This window comes from Nerophis lumbriciformis, linkage group LG11 (assembly GCF_033978685.3).
Source record: "Nerophis lumbriciformis linkage group LG11, RoL_Nlum_v2.1, whole genome shotgun sequence".
NCBI lineage: Eukaryota > Metazoa > Chordata > Actinopteri > Syngnathiformes > Syngnathidae > Nerophis > Nerophis lumbriciformis.
Genome location: NC_084558.2, coordinates 1,373,950 through 1,390,563, shown reverse-complemented (window position 1 = coordinate 1,390,563; position 16,614 = coordinate 1,373,950). Strand labels below are relative to the sequence as shown.

The 16,614-nt window shown below is 38.0% G+C and overlaps 2 protein-coding genes and 1 long non-coding RNA gene across 3 annotated transcripts; 2 read left to right on the top strand and 1 right to left on the bottom strand.

Moving 5' to 3' along the window:
- Nucleotides 1–460: 460 nt before the first annotated feature.
- Nucleotides 461–6,712, top strand: LOC133610942 (troponin T, slow skeletal muscle-like). The gene is made up of 10 exons (XM_061967719.2): nucleotides 461–923; nucleotides 998–1,016; nucleotides 2,269–2,329; nucleotides 2,423–2,539; nucleotides 2,615–2,692; nucleotides 2,755–2,868; nucleotides 2,950–3,059; nucleotides 3,293–3,383; nucleotides 6,446–6,486; nucleotides 6,571–6,712. The coding sequence occupies exons 4-10, from the start codon at nucleotides 2,441–2,443 to the stop codon at nucleotides 6,614–6,616; spliced, it is 579 nt and encodes a 192-aa protein (XP_061823703.1). The 5' UTR covers nucleotides 461–923; nucleotides 998–1,016; nucleotides 2,269–2,329; nucleotides 2,423–2,440; the 3' UTR covers nucleotides 6,617–6,712.
- Nucleotides 3,592–15,201, bottom strand: LOC133610941 (dynein axonemal assembly factor 3-like). Its single transcript, XM_061967718.2, has 10 exons — nucleotides 15,055–15,201; nucleotides 13,213–13,319; nucleotides 13,045–13,138; nucleotides 12,822–12,976; nucleotides 12,576–12,758; nucleotides 7,733–7,978; nucleotides 7,523–7,667; nucleotides 7,320–7,434; nucleotides 7,017–7,091; nucleotides 3,592–6,919 (listed from the first exon to the last, which is right to left on the bottom strand). The coding sequence occupies exons 1-10, from the start codon at nucleotides 15,134–15,136 to the stop codon at nucleotides 6,772–6,774; spliced, it is 1,350 nt and encodes a 449-aa protein (XP_061823702.1). The 5' UTR covers nucleotides 15,137–15,201; the 3' UTR covers nucleotides 3,592–6,771.
- On the top strand, nucleotides 14,869–15,342 carry LOC133610943 (uncharacterized). Its single transcript, XR_009815939.1, has 3 exons — nucleotides 14,869–14,916; nucleotides 15,079–15,174; nucleotides 15,301–15,342. It is a non-coding gene; the product is annotated as an uncharacterized lncRNA (long non-coding RNA).
- Nucleotides 15,343–16,614: the final 1,272 nt, after the last annotated feature.

The window sequence follows — 16,614 nt, the reverse complement described above, 5'->3', positions numbered from 1 at the left end:
ATATTTTTGGATTGGACCTCATTACACTGCTCAGGTGTGCTTAGAGTTGTGCATAACCGTGTGTTGTGTATCTGAGCGATGCCCCTCAAGTGGGCCCAAATGCATGTAGATTAGATGGCAATAAGAGAGCTGGCTGGTGTTAATAGCTGCAAGCCGAATGCTTTAAGCTCTCCATCCCACGTCCTTTGGAGTAAATCAAATTAAACAGAAGAATGATTGGCCGCGTAATACCTCGCTCTTATCCAGGGTGACATGACTCAACTGCAACCTCTTCTATTCCCAGATCATTAACAACAAATGGTCTTTGTTTGAATCTGTTGTCTTTCAACAAAAGATCTGCATTTGTTTCTATTTTACAACACTATAATGCCTACTTTTTTGCTGTTTTAGTGTCACAATGTCAGATTTGGAAGACCATGGGTGAGTAAGTTATTAAACATTCTAATAATTCACTGTTCCACTTTTAAACACACATTTGCAACATTTTATTCCAATTATTTCCTTTTCCAGAATTCACCAGGAGGGTAAGGAACTTCGCTTTGAATCAATTTGTGCTGTTCATTCGGGATCACTGTCACTTTTTGTGCAAGTGGCCTTGTGATTAGAGTGTCCGCCCTGAGACTAGAAGCTTGTGAGTTCAAACCCCGGCCGAGTCATACCAAAGACTATAAAAATGGGACCCATTACCTCCCTGCTTGGCACTTAGCATCAAGGGTTGGAATTGGGCGTTAAATCACCAAAATGATTCCCGAGCGCGGCCACTGCTGTTGCTCACTGCTCCCCTCACCTCCCAGGGGAACAAGATGATGGGTCAAATGCAGAAAGTAATTTCACCACACCTAGTGTGTGTGTCACTATCAGTGGTACTTTAACATTAACTTTTTTTCACTTTTCAGATGAAGATGAGGAACAAGGAGAAGGAGGTCAGCATCTTAAACACAACATAACTTATTTTATCTGTGAAAATGATACTGACTCATATCCTTTTCTGTTGAAGGAGAACGACCCAAACACAAGTGAGTACACCTATTGCGCATCACAATTTATTACTATTAACAGCCCATAATATCATCGGACAGCAAAGAATCTGTCTTTACAAAGATTGACAAGCTACAATTTTAATAATAATACAAATGACTTATCTTTATTATTGTGGTCAAATTTGCAGTAAATGTGCACAGCATAATACTTAGACTTCATTTTTGGCTTTCTTTTTTAATTATTCAGGAGGGGGGAAAATTATTAATGATATTTTAATCAAAAAATATTGTTAATAGTGAATAGTATTTCATTTAAACAGCTCATAGCAGATGTTATATACTGAGGAACAGCTTTATTATTATAAAGTTGGTATATATATTTTTTTTACATATTTATTTACACATATTTTCATTTTTACAAAATCAATATAGTTAGTATTAAATTAGTTAAACAACATGTTAAACTTAATTTAAACACTAGCAAATGCAGGTGTAAATATGCTATTTTTTTTTTTTAAATAGCTCATAATTACTGTACAATTATAAATTATGGAATTGTTTTTTCACCTTATATAGTACACAAACATTTTATTTAAAGGTTTTATTTTACTAAATAGCGAAAACATATATATATTAGAAATATAATTCATTTGTATTGGTATTAATACTAAATTATTTTTATGTTTTTACAGCATTTTTAAATAACCAATGCAGATGCAGAATAATACATATTCGGAAACGTGTGATAATATAATAAATATAATTATTGTGCCTTTTTTACATCTTAAAAAGTTTAGCATCATTGAATTCGAATTAATAGTTGTTTTTGTAATCAAATAGGGAAACCAAAATATGAGACACAACTATGAATATGCAATTCATGTTATTGTTCATAATTATATTAAATTCTATTGATAAGTACAGACCTAACTGCTTGGCATCTCTTGCCTGTCGCACCTCCTCCAGTGCACTTTGAGGTCAGCTGCAGGGTCGTCTGCTGGTGCCACCGTTCACTGATGTTTCGCCCCCAAGCCAGGACACCTCGCGTGGGGGGGCAGTGGCTAAGCGGGGATGTCTCCCCGCCCCACTCCCTGCAACTGACCTCAATGGGGTGTTGAACCCAAGATAATGCCTGTGTAAAAATAACATTGTTAATTTAAGTTACTAATATTGACATATTAACATAACATAAAAGTATGGATATATACAGTAACTAGAATAAATATTATCATTGTCTCAAACCTCTCCAAGTGTAAGTATCAATCTGATGAGTCATGTTATTTGACAGGCCGGTGGTCACACAGATCGCTGCCCCGAAGATCCCTGAGGGAGAGAGGGTTGATTTTGATGTATGTTCCCTATTTTTATTATACGCACACAAAAATGTTATTATTGATTAAGGAATAGGCTGATTTGTTGTCTTCATTGTTTTTTCTTGACAGGATATCCACAGGAAGAGGATGGAGAAAGATCTTCTGGAGCTCCAAACCCTGATTGACGTCCACTTTGAGCAGAGGAAGAAAGAGGAGGAGGAGTTGATCGGGCTCAAAGACAGAATTGTAATAATTTTTCCTACATAGTTGATGAAATATGTGTGGACGATGGAGGATGAATCGCTCATCAGTTTTCCTCAGGAGAGTCGCCGAGCGGAAAGAGCCGAGCAGCAGCGTGTGAGAGCGGAAAAGGAGCGGTTCAGACAGACAAGGATCGCGGTGATTAACAACGATGACTTTGACATGCTGCCTGGACCACATTTTCACAATGACGTCTGCAGGAGGAAAGGCAGAGGAAGGAGGAGGAGGAGGCCAAGAAGAGGGCAGAGGACGACGCCAAAAAGAAGATGGTGCTCTCCAACATGGGGGCTCACTTTGGAGGATTCTTGGCTAAGGTCAGTAGTATTTAGTATTTATAGTACTCCTTAATGTCCATTTGGATGTATGTAATGTGTACACTTGTGTGATGGCTGCAGGTAGAACAGAAGAGGGGCAAGAAGCAAACTGCCAGGGAGATCAAGAAGAAAACACTAGCTGAGAGGAAGATGCCGCTTGGTATCGACAATCTACGGGAAGATGGCTTGAGGTCACTTTCAATCATATCACCCATCACTAACTGTCTTCTTATTAAAAGTTTTGAGCCACTCCGCTTCATTAGTTTTTCCAATTCCCACTACTGTAAGTGTATTAGCCAGGCGTCCCAATAGTTTTGTCCATTCAGTTACTCAAAAACTTCATAAGAAACACATGATGTATATCTGTCAGATGGTGCAGGTGTATGTGGATTAGGTCCGTGACAAATGCAACTCTTCTGTTTAGAAAGAGAGCCGGGGAGATGTGGGAGTGGATCTACCAGCTGGAGTCTGAGAAATTTGAACTGTCTGAGAAGATGAAGAGGCAGAAGTATGAGGTAATCCCTTCAGAGACCACTTTTGACCTACGGTAATCTCATTTTTTATTCATGTACTGTATGTAGTATCTCAAAAAAGTGAGTACACACCTCCCATTTAATTATTTTATGACTCGGTTTTTGGAATGTGTTCCAAAATGTCTGACAACAACCAGCTTGAAAAACTAAATATTTTATTTCCACAAGAAATCATTCCATTCAGGGCTTTTCAACATTTCCCTGGCCAAAGACCCACAAACAACTATATCAATTAATTATATTTTGTGTACATTTGTGTTTTGAATTAAACTGGTCCTATTGGTCCCTTTTTATTGTGCAATACTCTAAAATATTAATAAATGATATCCTAATTCACCCATACTGTACACGGAACACACAAACGACAAAAAAACAAAACAAATAAGATTAAAAACAAGAAATAAATGAAACAATAATAAAAACAGACTGTTGTTGTTTTTCAGGCATTTCGACCTTTTTTAAATATTGTCCCAGGCTAGACAAGAAGGATAACCTCCTCTTCCCCTGCAGGTTTTTAACGGCACAGTGTCAATGACCACCCTAGATTTCATAAACATTATTACTTTTATCTTTAATCACGGTCGCGATCGTCATGAAATAGGGAACAAATGTGCGTGGTTGTTGATCCTCCACTGAGCTTTTTGTGATGTTCATTCTCACTTCCATGGCACACTGCTGCATGGAAGGCATAATAAAGCATGTAAAGTTAACTAAAAAGTGGCGTTACTGCAATATTACTTGGTGTAGCTGCCCTTTGGAGAAAAATTCCTGAACTATTTGGCTTGAAAAGGTTAACGCAGCTGTGTGCCTCATTCACACACAGCTACTACTCGAGTCCATGTATATGTTCACTCCATTGTCATTGTGTTGAATCAATGCTAATGTGTATACAAAGACATTTGAATTTGTGAAAGAAAAAAAATAATACTAATCAACAAAAAATTTCACGACCCCCCTGCAGACTTTTGATTTATATTAAATTAATCTGTTCCAGACACTCAAACATATTAACACAAAACACATTTTATCAAATATAATCATAGTTTTACATGTAGAAAACAAAATGCAAAATACTTTTTAATGAACATCGTATATCACTTTTACCTTTTGTATTAGACTCTTGTTGCGGATGAGCAACAAGTGAGTCTGACTAGATCTGACCAGGCGCTTGCCATCAAGCCCCACCCCTGGGCCTGACTCCAGATGGGGACCTTGGTGACCCGCGTCCGGGCGAGGGAAATCTGGGTCCTTGAATTTGACTTTCCATAGAGGTCACGATAAAATCCAATAATTTGAATTTAAGGCCTTAAAACCTTGAGTCTTAAATATGACTATGAAAGATCTTAAAATGTATTAACATTGTTTATTTAAATTAATACAAATCTCACTTTGTAATGTTTGATTTTTTGAGGGCGCGATTCATACTATAACTATAAAATGGAACTAAAGTGCCTGTGCATCTCGGTCAGAATTGTCATTTAATTCCATCCATCCATCCATCCATCCATCCATCTTCTTCCGCTTATCCGAGGTCGGGTCGCGGAGGCAGCAGCTTAAGCAGGGAAGCCCAGACTTCCCTCTCCCAAGCCACTTCGTCATTTAATTGGGGACGGCGTGGCAAAGTTGGTAGAGTGGCCATGCCAGCAATCGGAGGGTTGCTGGTTACTGGGGTTCAATCCCCACCTTCTACCGTCCTAGTCACGTCCGTTGTGTCCTTGGGCAAGACACTTCACCCTTGCTCCTGATGGCTGCTGGTTAGCGCCTTGCATGGCAGCTCCCGCCATCTGTGTGAATGGGTGAATGTGGAAATACTGTCAAAGCGTTTTGAGTACCTTGAAGGTAGAAAAGCGCTATACAAGTATAACCCATTTATCATTTAATTCATTTTCTTTTATTTAACCAGGTAAAAAAGTAATTGCTACTAACACTCGGGAGCTGCAGCTCATGAATCGTCCTTTTAGAGCAGACCTGGGCAAAATACGGCCCGCAGCCCATTAGGATTTTCAACCAGCCCGCCGGATGTTTTACATAACTTTTTTAGACCTTTAACATCAAAACTGTAGCCGCCATTATGATGTGCTGTGCTGTTTTTAAATTACCGGTACCGTAAGTCTTGAACTAAAGAAAGTATTTCAATGGTTGAAATCTGCGCTTTTGAGTGTTATACGAGTTTTTACGGTAATCTACGTCACAGCAGCTCAGGCGAGGAACAAAGCAGAGTGAGCGGAGTTTGTTTTCAGAGCAGCCAGCCCAAAACACAGGTGTCAGGAACAGATGCGGAAGCTAATTTTTACAACAAATTTCTGCATAAAAGTGACAATTTATCATATTGTAGGTGTTTATTACCCTTTGCATTCATATGTTGCTGTTTGTTACATTTTTGTTGTGTTTTGCTTGATTGTAAAAGATACACAACTATCGAGGAGCTGGTCTGAGAAGTAAAAGAGGAGCGATGTTCATATATTGTTAATATTCAGTGTTTTATTATTCGTAGTTAATATTGTAAATCCAACTTTCTTTATTTTAATGTACATTTTGGGTGTTCCATTCAGTAAAAAAAACTGTAAAAATCCATTCAGTTTTTTTGAGGTGGTCTGTCATAACTTTTTTAGAATTCTATCGGACATTGTGACTTTGGTATAATTTATACACACATACACATTGGCTCCCAGACGCGGGGGGTCAAGCTATACTGGGGCGGTAAAGCTCGGTTGGTGGAGTGGCCGTGCCAGCAACTTGAGGGTTCCAGGTTCGATCCCCGCTTCCGCCATCCTAGTCACTGCCGTTGTGTCCTTGGGCAAGACACTTTACCCACCTGCTCCCAGTGCCACCCACACTGGTTTAAATGTAACTTAGATATTGGGTTTCACTATGTAAAAGCGCTTTGAGTCACTAGAGAAAAAGCGCTATATAAATATAATTCACTTCACACATTTTTTTCTCTCAATGTGGCCCCCGAGTCAAAATATTTGCCCACCTGTGGTTTAGAGACTTTAACAAAAACTTTTGTTGGATGCTCTTACGTATCTTCTGCTCTTTTCCAGATCAACGTCCTCCTGAACAGAATCCACCACGCTCAAAAGTTGTGAGTCCATCTTCATGTGGTACTCCAGTGAAAGGCCCACACACACACGCACTGTACGCTCAAAGATGTTCTCTTGTCCCAAAGCAAAAAGGTGCACGGTAAAGGGAAGGTTGGAGGACGCTGGAAGTGAGTCCACACCCTAATGAAGGCAAGGTCTACGCAGTGTTGTACCAAATGACATGAATAAATGACTGTGTGGCATGCAGTTACACAGTTGTATTCCTCGCTTGTGGTGTGAAATAGTATTTGACAGAAGGGTGCAGGTAAACACACATCTCTAATCTCCTATGCAATGTCTTTCTGTGGGATGAAGACAGCATGGACGTCATCACTAGTTGCCTCACGACACAGTTGGAATCCAGCATCCGTACACATGCTGGACACTCGCTCGGCAAAGCCCGCTTCTTGCTCTTTGTTCAGGTCCAAAATGTACCTGAGTTTCAAAAGCAACACACATAAAAATAATCCTTTTTTGTGTGTTGTCACCATGGTAACAAACTATTGGGAGCAGGGTGGGAATTAAAACTTACTTGGCCAACTCCACAACGAGCACAGCGTCTGGTGCTGCAATCTGCTTGATTTTTGCGCTCAAATGGTGCGCAGAGCTTTCAAAAGGGCACAGAAACAGCATAGTCAGCAGCATACTGCTGCACTGTTGTGATGCACAATTATAGTAGGTTACATGCTCACAGGCCATTTCATTAGGTACCCGATACAAGTCCTCTACTAAATAAAATCTTCTTTCTAAAGAAAATAATGCAAAAATACTCTTCTTGATGTAGTTTTCAGTGGTATTGAATATTTTGTCCGGCAGGCGAGTGTGTATTTGTCACCTGGTGGAAAAGTAGACTATATTGAAGAAATGGGCGTATTTCCCTTTGTCGGGCATCTTCTCAAGGGAATCCAAAGGCAGGAAGTTGATAGAAACGCGATTGAGACGCATCAGGTCTAAAAAAACCAAAAAACAACCCATGATAAAACACACTGACTAAACAGGCCTGTAGTGCTTGTTGTCATCATGCCTGAGATTGTATACCATTGATGGTGACAAGTTTATGGTCACTAGTTGTGTGTGCTTGTTCCTCCTTTGCGCTGGACTGAGGAATCGGAGGACCTTCCAGTCTTTTGGACAAAGATTGAAGCAATTTCTGCACATTTGCAAAGGAGATGTCCTGGGCTGTCTGCGGATACAAAAGAAAAGAATGCAACATGGGTATGGAATGATGCTTAAGATCTTTTTTTTTACCTTCATGTGCTGCCCGTTCTGCGTCTTCAGCAAGTTTTTGTCTTCAGTTTCAATGCCAAAGGAGATATACGGACTGGACACAATGTCTCCCCAGTAGCCTCTCAGGGCCACTCGGTCGACTCTTTGGTTGAAGACACGCAGAGACAGCAGGCTCGGGTTGGTTATTTGGTAGACCCCCTCTCTTAGTTCAAAGGCCTGGCCGCAATCTCTCCACCGCATGTACTGCTGCTTGTTGATGACACTACACTGTGGTCACATCATCAGAACACAGTGTCACAAACGGGGTGTCCAGAGTGTGTGTTTGGAGCATTATACAGTTGGATAAAAAAAATTAATTATTGCATGTTTGAACAAGATATTACACTACAGTACCTCAACTCACAAGCTTAATTAGTTCTGTGGCAGAGCTCTTAACTCAAAAAACTTGTATCTAAAATCAATGTATCCCATTGAAATACATGTACATCATTTATTGGTGTTTGCCAACCAGTCCCCCCCCCCCCCAAAAAAAAAACATCCACACTTTAAACATATAACATGCCTTCTAAAAAGAAAACAAACTTCTAAATAAGAAATAATGGATACAAACAATACAATAGGCTAGGGGTTCTTAACCTTTTGACCTCGGGGCCCAACTCAAGTGTTAACACTGAATTAGTAAGCTTACTCTTGATTTTAGTCGTATTCAGTAATTATATCTAACCTACTTATAGTTTAGAACCTTGTCAAATGTTATGAAACCATGTGGTAATCACAAAGTTTATTATCAAGGCTTAGGTCAGGCTGATTACAAAAATAAATACTAATGAAATATCCTGCAAAAGACGGTTTTCATAAAAAATGATGAAAAATACATTTACATAAAATTACACAGTGCTAAAATAATATTCTAACTAAATAAAGAATAAATGATATATGTTTCTTAAATAAACATATGAACTTATAAAATTAAAGTTTATTGCAATAATTTCTTACAATTTACAAACTGTTGTGCTAAAATAAATTCTAACTACATTCATAACAAATAGTAATAATCATGATATATGTTTCTGAAATAAACTGTCAACAAAATTAAAATGCATATGAAATAACAGCTTCACCATTTTAGTCATGTTTGCGCTTAAGAAACGTGAAAAGTGCTCTACAACTGAGTACCACTGCGGCCCATACGGACCAAAGCTGAGAAACAGATATTTTTTGACGGCCCTCTCGGGGCCAACAATGGTTAAGAAACACTGCAATAGAATGCACTACCAACAACTACAGTCGTTTAATGAACGGAAGAGGCAGGAGATATATTCTCCAAACACTGGACGACAGTGAATTAATTAAACGCTTCAGATTGGATCATGCCGAATAATGTTTGTGGTTGATCTCATTAGCGATGTACTACCTTCTCCAACCCAACGGCACAGTGCAATACCCCCCGAAATGAAAGTAAACCAACACTGCTTCTTATTGGGTGGTCAGCAATCACATAGATGAAAGCCTAGCCATTTTACCCTCCTATATACCAAATTGAGTTGAAATGTTGCAAGTGCAAAAATGACCAGCATGTCAATTATTGAGCAAAAAAATATATCACTGTCATTCTGTGAATAGTGAATACTCTACACGTAAGTGGGCGTACTTTTTCACAGAATTTGTATGATCATTTTAAAGTACAGCTAAATATATATTTAATGGATATTGTATTTTATGTGAAATATAATTTACAATTAGTCTTCGTAAGATTAGATTCTGTGATTAAGTGTATCGATTTGAGTGTCCATCTTTTGCCCATTAACAAAAGTATATATTTGTTTTAGTCAAGCTTTTAGAATCTACCCAATCACAGCTTGTGAAATGATGACTCATACCTAGCAACGGGGTCAACCACACCTCACTAAGCTAGGAGTTTCTGGCCATTCCTGGGTCAGAGTTCTCTGAGAATGTCCTGGAATCACTCCGAAGCTAAGACTCCTTGCTAGGAACTTTTAGGTTAAGTTAGGTAGCGCTTTGCGAGCATCCTCAGGATCTTTAAGAATACAGGCCGTGACGTTTTGGTCGGATCTCACAGGGTTTGCAGTGACATTTGCTACCTCAACCAGTGGCGGGGATGCTTGTTACTCACATTTGTGCTTGCAAGCATAATGATTAGCCGAGAGAGAGCTCTTATTTCAAAACACTGTTAAGTTGAGGTACCCCTCTGATTAATATTTTCTTTGTCACCTGTTACACAACACTCAGATGTAGATGTTGTTTTCTTTAAATGTACAGGTAAAAGCCAGTAAATTAGAATATTTTGAAAAACTTGATTTATTTCAGTAATTGCATTCAAAAGGTGTAACTTGTACATTATATTTATTCATTGCACACAGACTGATGCATTCAAATGTTTATTTCATTTAATTTTGATGATTTGAAGTGGCAACAAATGAAAATCCAAAATTCCGTGTGTCACAAAATTAGAATATTACTTAAGGCTAATACAAAAAAGGGATTTTTAGAAATGTTGGCCAACTGAAAAGTATGAAAATGAAAAATATGAGCATGTACAATACTCAATACTTGGTTGGAGCTCCTTTTGCCTCAATTACTGCGTTAATGCGGCGTGGCATGGAGTCGATGAGTTTCTGGCACTGCTCAGGTGTTATGAGAGCCCAGGTTGCTCTGATAGTGGCCTTCAACTCTTCTGCGTTTTTGGGTCTGGCATTCTGCATCTTCCTTTTCACAATACCCCACAGATTTTCTATGGGGCTAAGGTCAGGGGAGTTGGCGGGCCAATTTAGAACAGAAATACCATGGTCCGTAAACCAGGCACGGGTCGATTTTGCGCTGTGTGCAGGCGCCAAGTCCTGTTGGAACTTGAAATCTCCATCTCCATAGAGCAGGTCAGCAGCAGGAAGCATGAAGTGCTCTAAAACTTGTTGGTAGACGGCTGCGTTGACCCTGGATCTCAGGAAACAGAGTGGACCGACACCAGCAGATGACATGGCACCCCAAACCATCACCCAACCATGCAAATTTTGCATTTCCTTTGGAAATCGAGGTCCCAGAGTCTGGAGGAAGACAGGAGAGGCACAGGATCCACGTTGCCTGAAGTCTAGTGTAAAGTTTCTACCATCAGTGATGGTTTGGGGTGCCATGTCATCTGCTGGTGTCGGTCCACTCTGTTTCCTGAGATCCAGGGTCAACGCAGCCGTCTACCAGCAAGTTTTAGAGCACTTCATGCTTCCTGCTGCTGACCTGCTCTATGGAGATGGAGATTTCAAGTTCCAACAGGACTTGGCGCCTGCACACAGCGCAAAATCTACCCGTGCCTGGTTTACGGACCATGGTATTTCTGTTCTAAATTGGCCCGCCAACTCCCCTGACCTTAGCCCCATAGAAAATCTGTGGGGTATTGTGAAAAGGAAGATGCAGAATGCCAGACCCAAAAACGCAGAAGAGTTGAAGGCCACTATCAGAGCAACCTGGGCTCTCATAACACCTGAGCAGTGCCAGAAACTCATCGACTCCATGCCACGCCGCATTAACGCAGTAATTGAGGCAAAAGGAGCTCCAACCAAGTATTGAGTATTGTACATGCTCATATTTTTCATTTTCATACTTTTCAGTTGGCCAACATTTCTAAAAATCCCTTTTTTGTATTAGCCTTAAGTAATATTCTAATTTTGTGACACACGGAATTTTGGATTTTCATTTGTTGCCACTTCAAATCATCAAAATTAAATGAAATAAACATTTGAATGCATCAGTCTGTGTGCAATGAATAAATATAATGTACAAGTTACACCTTTTGAATGCAATTACTGAAATAAATCAAGTTTTTCAAAATATTCTAATTTACTGGCTTTTACCTGTATTACATTGCTCAGCATATATTGACCCACATTGTTTTTAAGTGTGTTAAGTAGACAAAATAAATAATATAAAGTGTAACAAGGTTTTCAGGTGACATTTTCCGTTAGACCCCCCAAAATTGATTGATTTATTGAAACTTTTATTAGTAGATTGCACACTACATTACATATTCCGTACAATTGACCACCAAATGGTAACACCCGAGTTAAGTTTTTCAACTTGTTTAAGTCGGGGTCCACGTTAATCAATTCATGGTACAAATATATACTATCAGCATAATACAGTCATCACACAAGTTAATCATCAGAGTATATACATTGAATTATTTACAATCCAGGGGGTGGGATTTGGAGGGGGTTGGGGTGAGGGGGTTAGGTTTGGTTGATATCAGCACTTCAGTCATCAACAATTATATAATCTGAGAAATGGTCATTCAAACAGTGTAGGTCTGACTTGGTAGGATATGTACAGCGAGCAGTGAACATAGTGAGCTCAGAAAGCATAAGAACAAGTATATACATTTGATTATTTACAATCCGGGGAGGTGGGATGTGGTGGGGGGAGGGTCTAGGGTTGTAGTTGCCTGGTTGTGTTCTTTTAATGCGGTTTTGAAGGAGGATAGAGATGCACTTTCTTTTACACCTGTTGGAAGTGCATTCCATATTGATGTGGCATAGAAGGAGAATGAGTTAAGACCTTTGTTAGATCGGAATCTGGGTTTAACGTGGTTTGTGGAGCTCCCCAATTGATCTAAGGACCAAGTTTTTATATATTTCCAATCAGGAGCGCACATTTTGTTTATACCCCAGGTTTCAGCCTCTGAGTTTAACCAAAACTACCCTTAGAGACAATAATGGGACTCACATGCCAAGGATACAAATCCTAGGACACATTCTTAATCGGTCAGTGACCTTTGACCTCGCACAGCCAGAAGAGTAGACCCCATTTGGAACAATGAATTCTATAAGTGAAAATAAAGAGTTAAAATATGCAGTACCCCTTTCTCGTGTAGCTTCATCGTGAGGTCCCAGTCGAAGCAGCCCCTCTTGGAGTCGTAGCGTGTCCCAAGGTGCTGCCTCACTCTATAATCCCAGGCTTTGGAGATGGAGATAGGGGCAGACGACGTAGAAGGCTGCACCCACGATTTAAAAATCCTCACCAGCTCATCCCGCTCCCTGAACTAAACACATTTGTACAAGAGTGTGTAACTTGCAAAACCGTTCAAAGAGGCTGACGAGAGCACCTTGAGAAGGGATGTGTCCAAGCAAGGATGCATGTCTGACTCCATGGTGTCGTTGATGTGGAGCGACAGCTGCGACGCCGCACGTTTCAAGGTGTCCTCCGTCTGACTGCGGATCACGCTGTTGCCGAACAACTCCAAGAACACCTCTGTCTTCTCTAAAAGTGGAAAATACTCACATGAAACTGCCATTCGACTTAACTCACGGTGCAAATCACGCCTATACCGTTAAGTCCCATCATTTCCTGGGGAGTCAGTGCAATGTAGAGCAGCAGCATCTGTCTGGCCACCACCTCCATGCTGCTTTCAAGCAGCCATACCTGCAATCAAGCACAAATACGTTTGCGTCATTGTGTTGTTCCTCTACTAGGCGGCTCACACACTAGAGTCTCACATTAAGGACGTCCTCCTCCCTCAGACCAGCAACAGACTTCAGAATATGTCTCGGATCTCCACTTCCAACCAGTAAAAGGTTGACTTCCCGGTCACGTTTTACTGGACCTGGAGACAAGTAGAGAATGTTTGTTATATGGACAAAAGTGTTGGGACACCTGGCCTGTACTCATTCTAGAAGTAGAGAACATTTTAACAAGAAATGGGCAACAAATTATGTTAGTATCTGCTTTTAAATATTTAGGATTTTTAATTGATGACCACTTGAGTTTTAAGGAGCACATTCAGTATGTTGTAAAAAAACCTGAAACTTTTACTGGGATTTTATTATAGAAACAAGTCTTGCTTTTCTTTTACTGTGAAACAGAAATTGGTGGAAACAACCTTTTTACCTGTTATTGACTATGGAGATGTGTTGTACATGAATGCTACTGCTGATTGTCTCCACAAGCTGGATAGTGTGTACCACGGGGCACTGAGATTCATTACCAACTGCGCTCCCCTTACTCACCATTGTGTGTTATACTCAATGGTTAACTGGACATCTTTATGTGCTCGACGCCTCAATCATTGGTATGTTTTCATCTACAAAACCATTCTGGGTATCACTCCATCTTATCTGTCTTGTCTTTTAACAAAGAAACAAGGAAGTCACAATCTTCGTTCAATGAATGTTCTGCAATTTGTCGTCCCCAAAGTAAGAACTGAACTGGGCAAGAAAGCATTTAGGTTTTCAGCACCGAAGGCTTGGAATAACCTACAATCGAACATTGAACTTCAAACCCTAGTTACGTTGAATGAGTTTAAAGCTTCTGTGAAAGGATTGCAGTCTACCTTGTCTGTATGCACATGTGTCATGTGAGCAAGTTTTAATGTTGTAAATGTGATGTTTTATGTATTTGTTTACTGTTTTTAATGTAACCTTGCTGCTGCCCTCTTGGCCAGGTCTCCCTTGGAAAAGAGATCTTTGATCTCAATGGGATTTTACCTGGTTAAATAAAGGCTAATAATAAGAAGTAAAACTATGAAAGATTTTCTAAAAGTGGGATTTTGTTTTTTGTCAGGAAGCTGGTCCAGTTATTTTTGTTCTAAGAGAAGAACACAACTTAATTTTTTCTCAAATATAGTTACCGAATCGTTTTTCACATTTTGAATTTTGTTAATACATTTCAATAAAAAAAATAATTAAATTCATCTTGTATTTTGTTGTATAATTTCGTAAAATATCACCCTATTTATTAGTTTTATTAATGATTTAGCTTTTCTAAAATATTGTTTTCATGCACTCATCAGCAGCCACTCATTGGGTACAAAAATAGAAGTCCACTTTTGATTGATGGGTATACAACTCGCTGTAACTGCAAATAAATCATATTTTGTACCAAACGCCATTGCTATTTATAATTCTACAAAGTGATACTTTTAATTGTATTCCTTTCTATTGTTACTGGCAATGATTGTTTTAGTGCTGTCTGTCTCGTGTTGGTGAGCCAAAGACACATTTCTACCTCGGTGGACAATCAAGATTTATTATATTTTATTCTTTTCTACTTGTAACCAGTTTTATTTTGATAAATTATTGCACCAATTGAAATGCATTTATTAGAATGGGCTTTTAAATTTTTACTTTTTTATCGATCATTAAATTCTCGCGAGAGTTAATCCCAAACAATTTGTGTTGCTGTTTTTAAGGGTCCATTGAACGGTAAGTCATTTCTCTTTGTTAAATTGTTATAAAATGCTACTTTACTTATAGAAATGTTAAAACTGTATATATATTTAAAAGAAGATGTCGTAGAATACATTTAAAAGATTCACCAAAAACAGTAAAAGCTTTAACCACCTGTATTGACGAGGTCTCGTGCAGGACTGAAGCCCCACCAAGTGACGCAGCCTGCTCCTTCTGATGGCCGCCCGGCGCTCATTCTGTCTTGTGGGGGTTTAAACTCGATTCCAACTCGACGTAAGTGTTACTAGAAGTTCCGCGGATGCAACAAACACTAAAAAACGATAAGTGAAGTCGACAAGATGGAACAACTTGAGTTTATCTGTCGTTGCTAAGCAACCGCGTGTCGCCCTCTTGTGGCAGGGAGGGAACCCAGAAGTAAACACATTGATGACGACGTTACAGTAAGCACATTTTTTTATGTTCATCGTTAAAATACATATTCCAAGCATATACATATGAATGACCGCTCTTCACACGCTTTGATGCACGTGTTAATGATTTAAAAAGCGAATAATATTTATTTTTCTTTTTTTTGGCATCCAGAAAACATTACGCATAACCTTTTGTGGGTTGTATATATATATATATATATATATATATATATGTATATGTATATATATAATGTATATGTATATATATATATAATGTATATGTATATATATATATAATGTATATATATATATTAGTGTACCGGTATATATAATATATATATTAGTGTATGTATAATATATATATATTAGTGTATGTGTGATATATATATATATATATATATAATGTGTATATGTGTGTGTGTGTGTGTGTATATATATATATATATATATATATATATATATATATATATATATATATATATATATATATATATATATATATATATATATATGTGTGTGTGTATATATATGTTAGTGTATAATATATATATTAGTGTATACATATTATATATATATATATATATATATATATATATATATATATATGTGTGTGTGTATATTTTATAATTTATGTATATTGATGCAGTTTTACAATTGTTTTCGTTTCATTAAATAAGCGTTTATCACTTGCCGCTTTAAAAAAAACAGTGCATTTGTAATAAGAAAGAGTTAGATTAATTCCCATTACATTTATTAAATTATGGAAATGTGAGCAAAACTGGAACATAAGTGCCCTAAAATAAAGAAGCTAATCGGATCTCTCTGTGAGGTGGTTAGAACTATCTGTATCATTTTATTTACAATAAATAAATCGATTATCGATTATTGACGTTTATTAATCGATTTTATAATCGTTCATGTCTAAATTTCGATGCATCTAAAAATCGATTATTTCCCCCACCTCTAATATACATATATGCATATATACAAAAATGTATGTATGTATATACATGTATGTATTTATATGTATATATATGTATGTATATATATATGTATGTATGTATGTATATGTATGTATATTTATATGTGTGTGTGTATGTACATACTGTATACGTACAGTATATATATGTGTGTATATTTATATACGGTATGTATATATATTTATATACATACATATACACACACATTTAGATATAAATATGACATATTATATATATATATATATATATATATATATATATATGTGTGTGTATATTTTATAATTTATGTATATATGTGTGTGTATATATTACATATATACACA

What these genes read in the sequence shown, in the direction of transcription:
- LOC133610942 (XM_061967719.2), top strand. Translation starts at nt 2,441, where the DNA reads ATGGAGAAAGATCTTCTGGAGCTCCAAACCCTGATTGACGTCCACTTT. An exon ending in TCGGGCTCAAAGACAGAATT is followed by an intron (nt 2,540 to 2,614) that starts GTAATAATTTTT and finishes AGTTTTCCTCAG; the next exon opens with GAGAGTCGCCGAGCGGAAAG. An exon ending in ATCCACCACGCTCAAAAGTT is followed by an intron (nt 6,487 to 6,570) that starts GTGAGTCCATCT and finishes CTTGTCCCAAAG; the next exon opens with CAAAAAGGTGCACGGTAAAG.
- LOC133610941 (XM_061967718.2), bottom strand. Translation starts at nt 15,136, where the DNA reads ATGAGCGCCGGGCGGCCATCAGAAGGAGCAGGCTGCGTCACTTGGTGG. An exon ending in GGAAATGATGGGACTTAACG is followed by an intron (nt 12,977 to 13,044) that starts GTATAGGCGTGA and finishes TTCCACTTTTAG; the next exon opens with AGAAGACAGAGGTGTTCTTG. An exon ending in AGAACGGGCAGCACATGAAG is followed by an intron (nt 7,668 to 7,732) that starts GTAAAAAAAAAG and finishes TTGTATCCGCAG; the next exon opens with ACAGCCCAGGACATCTCCTT.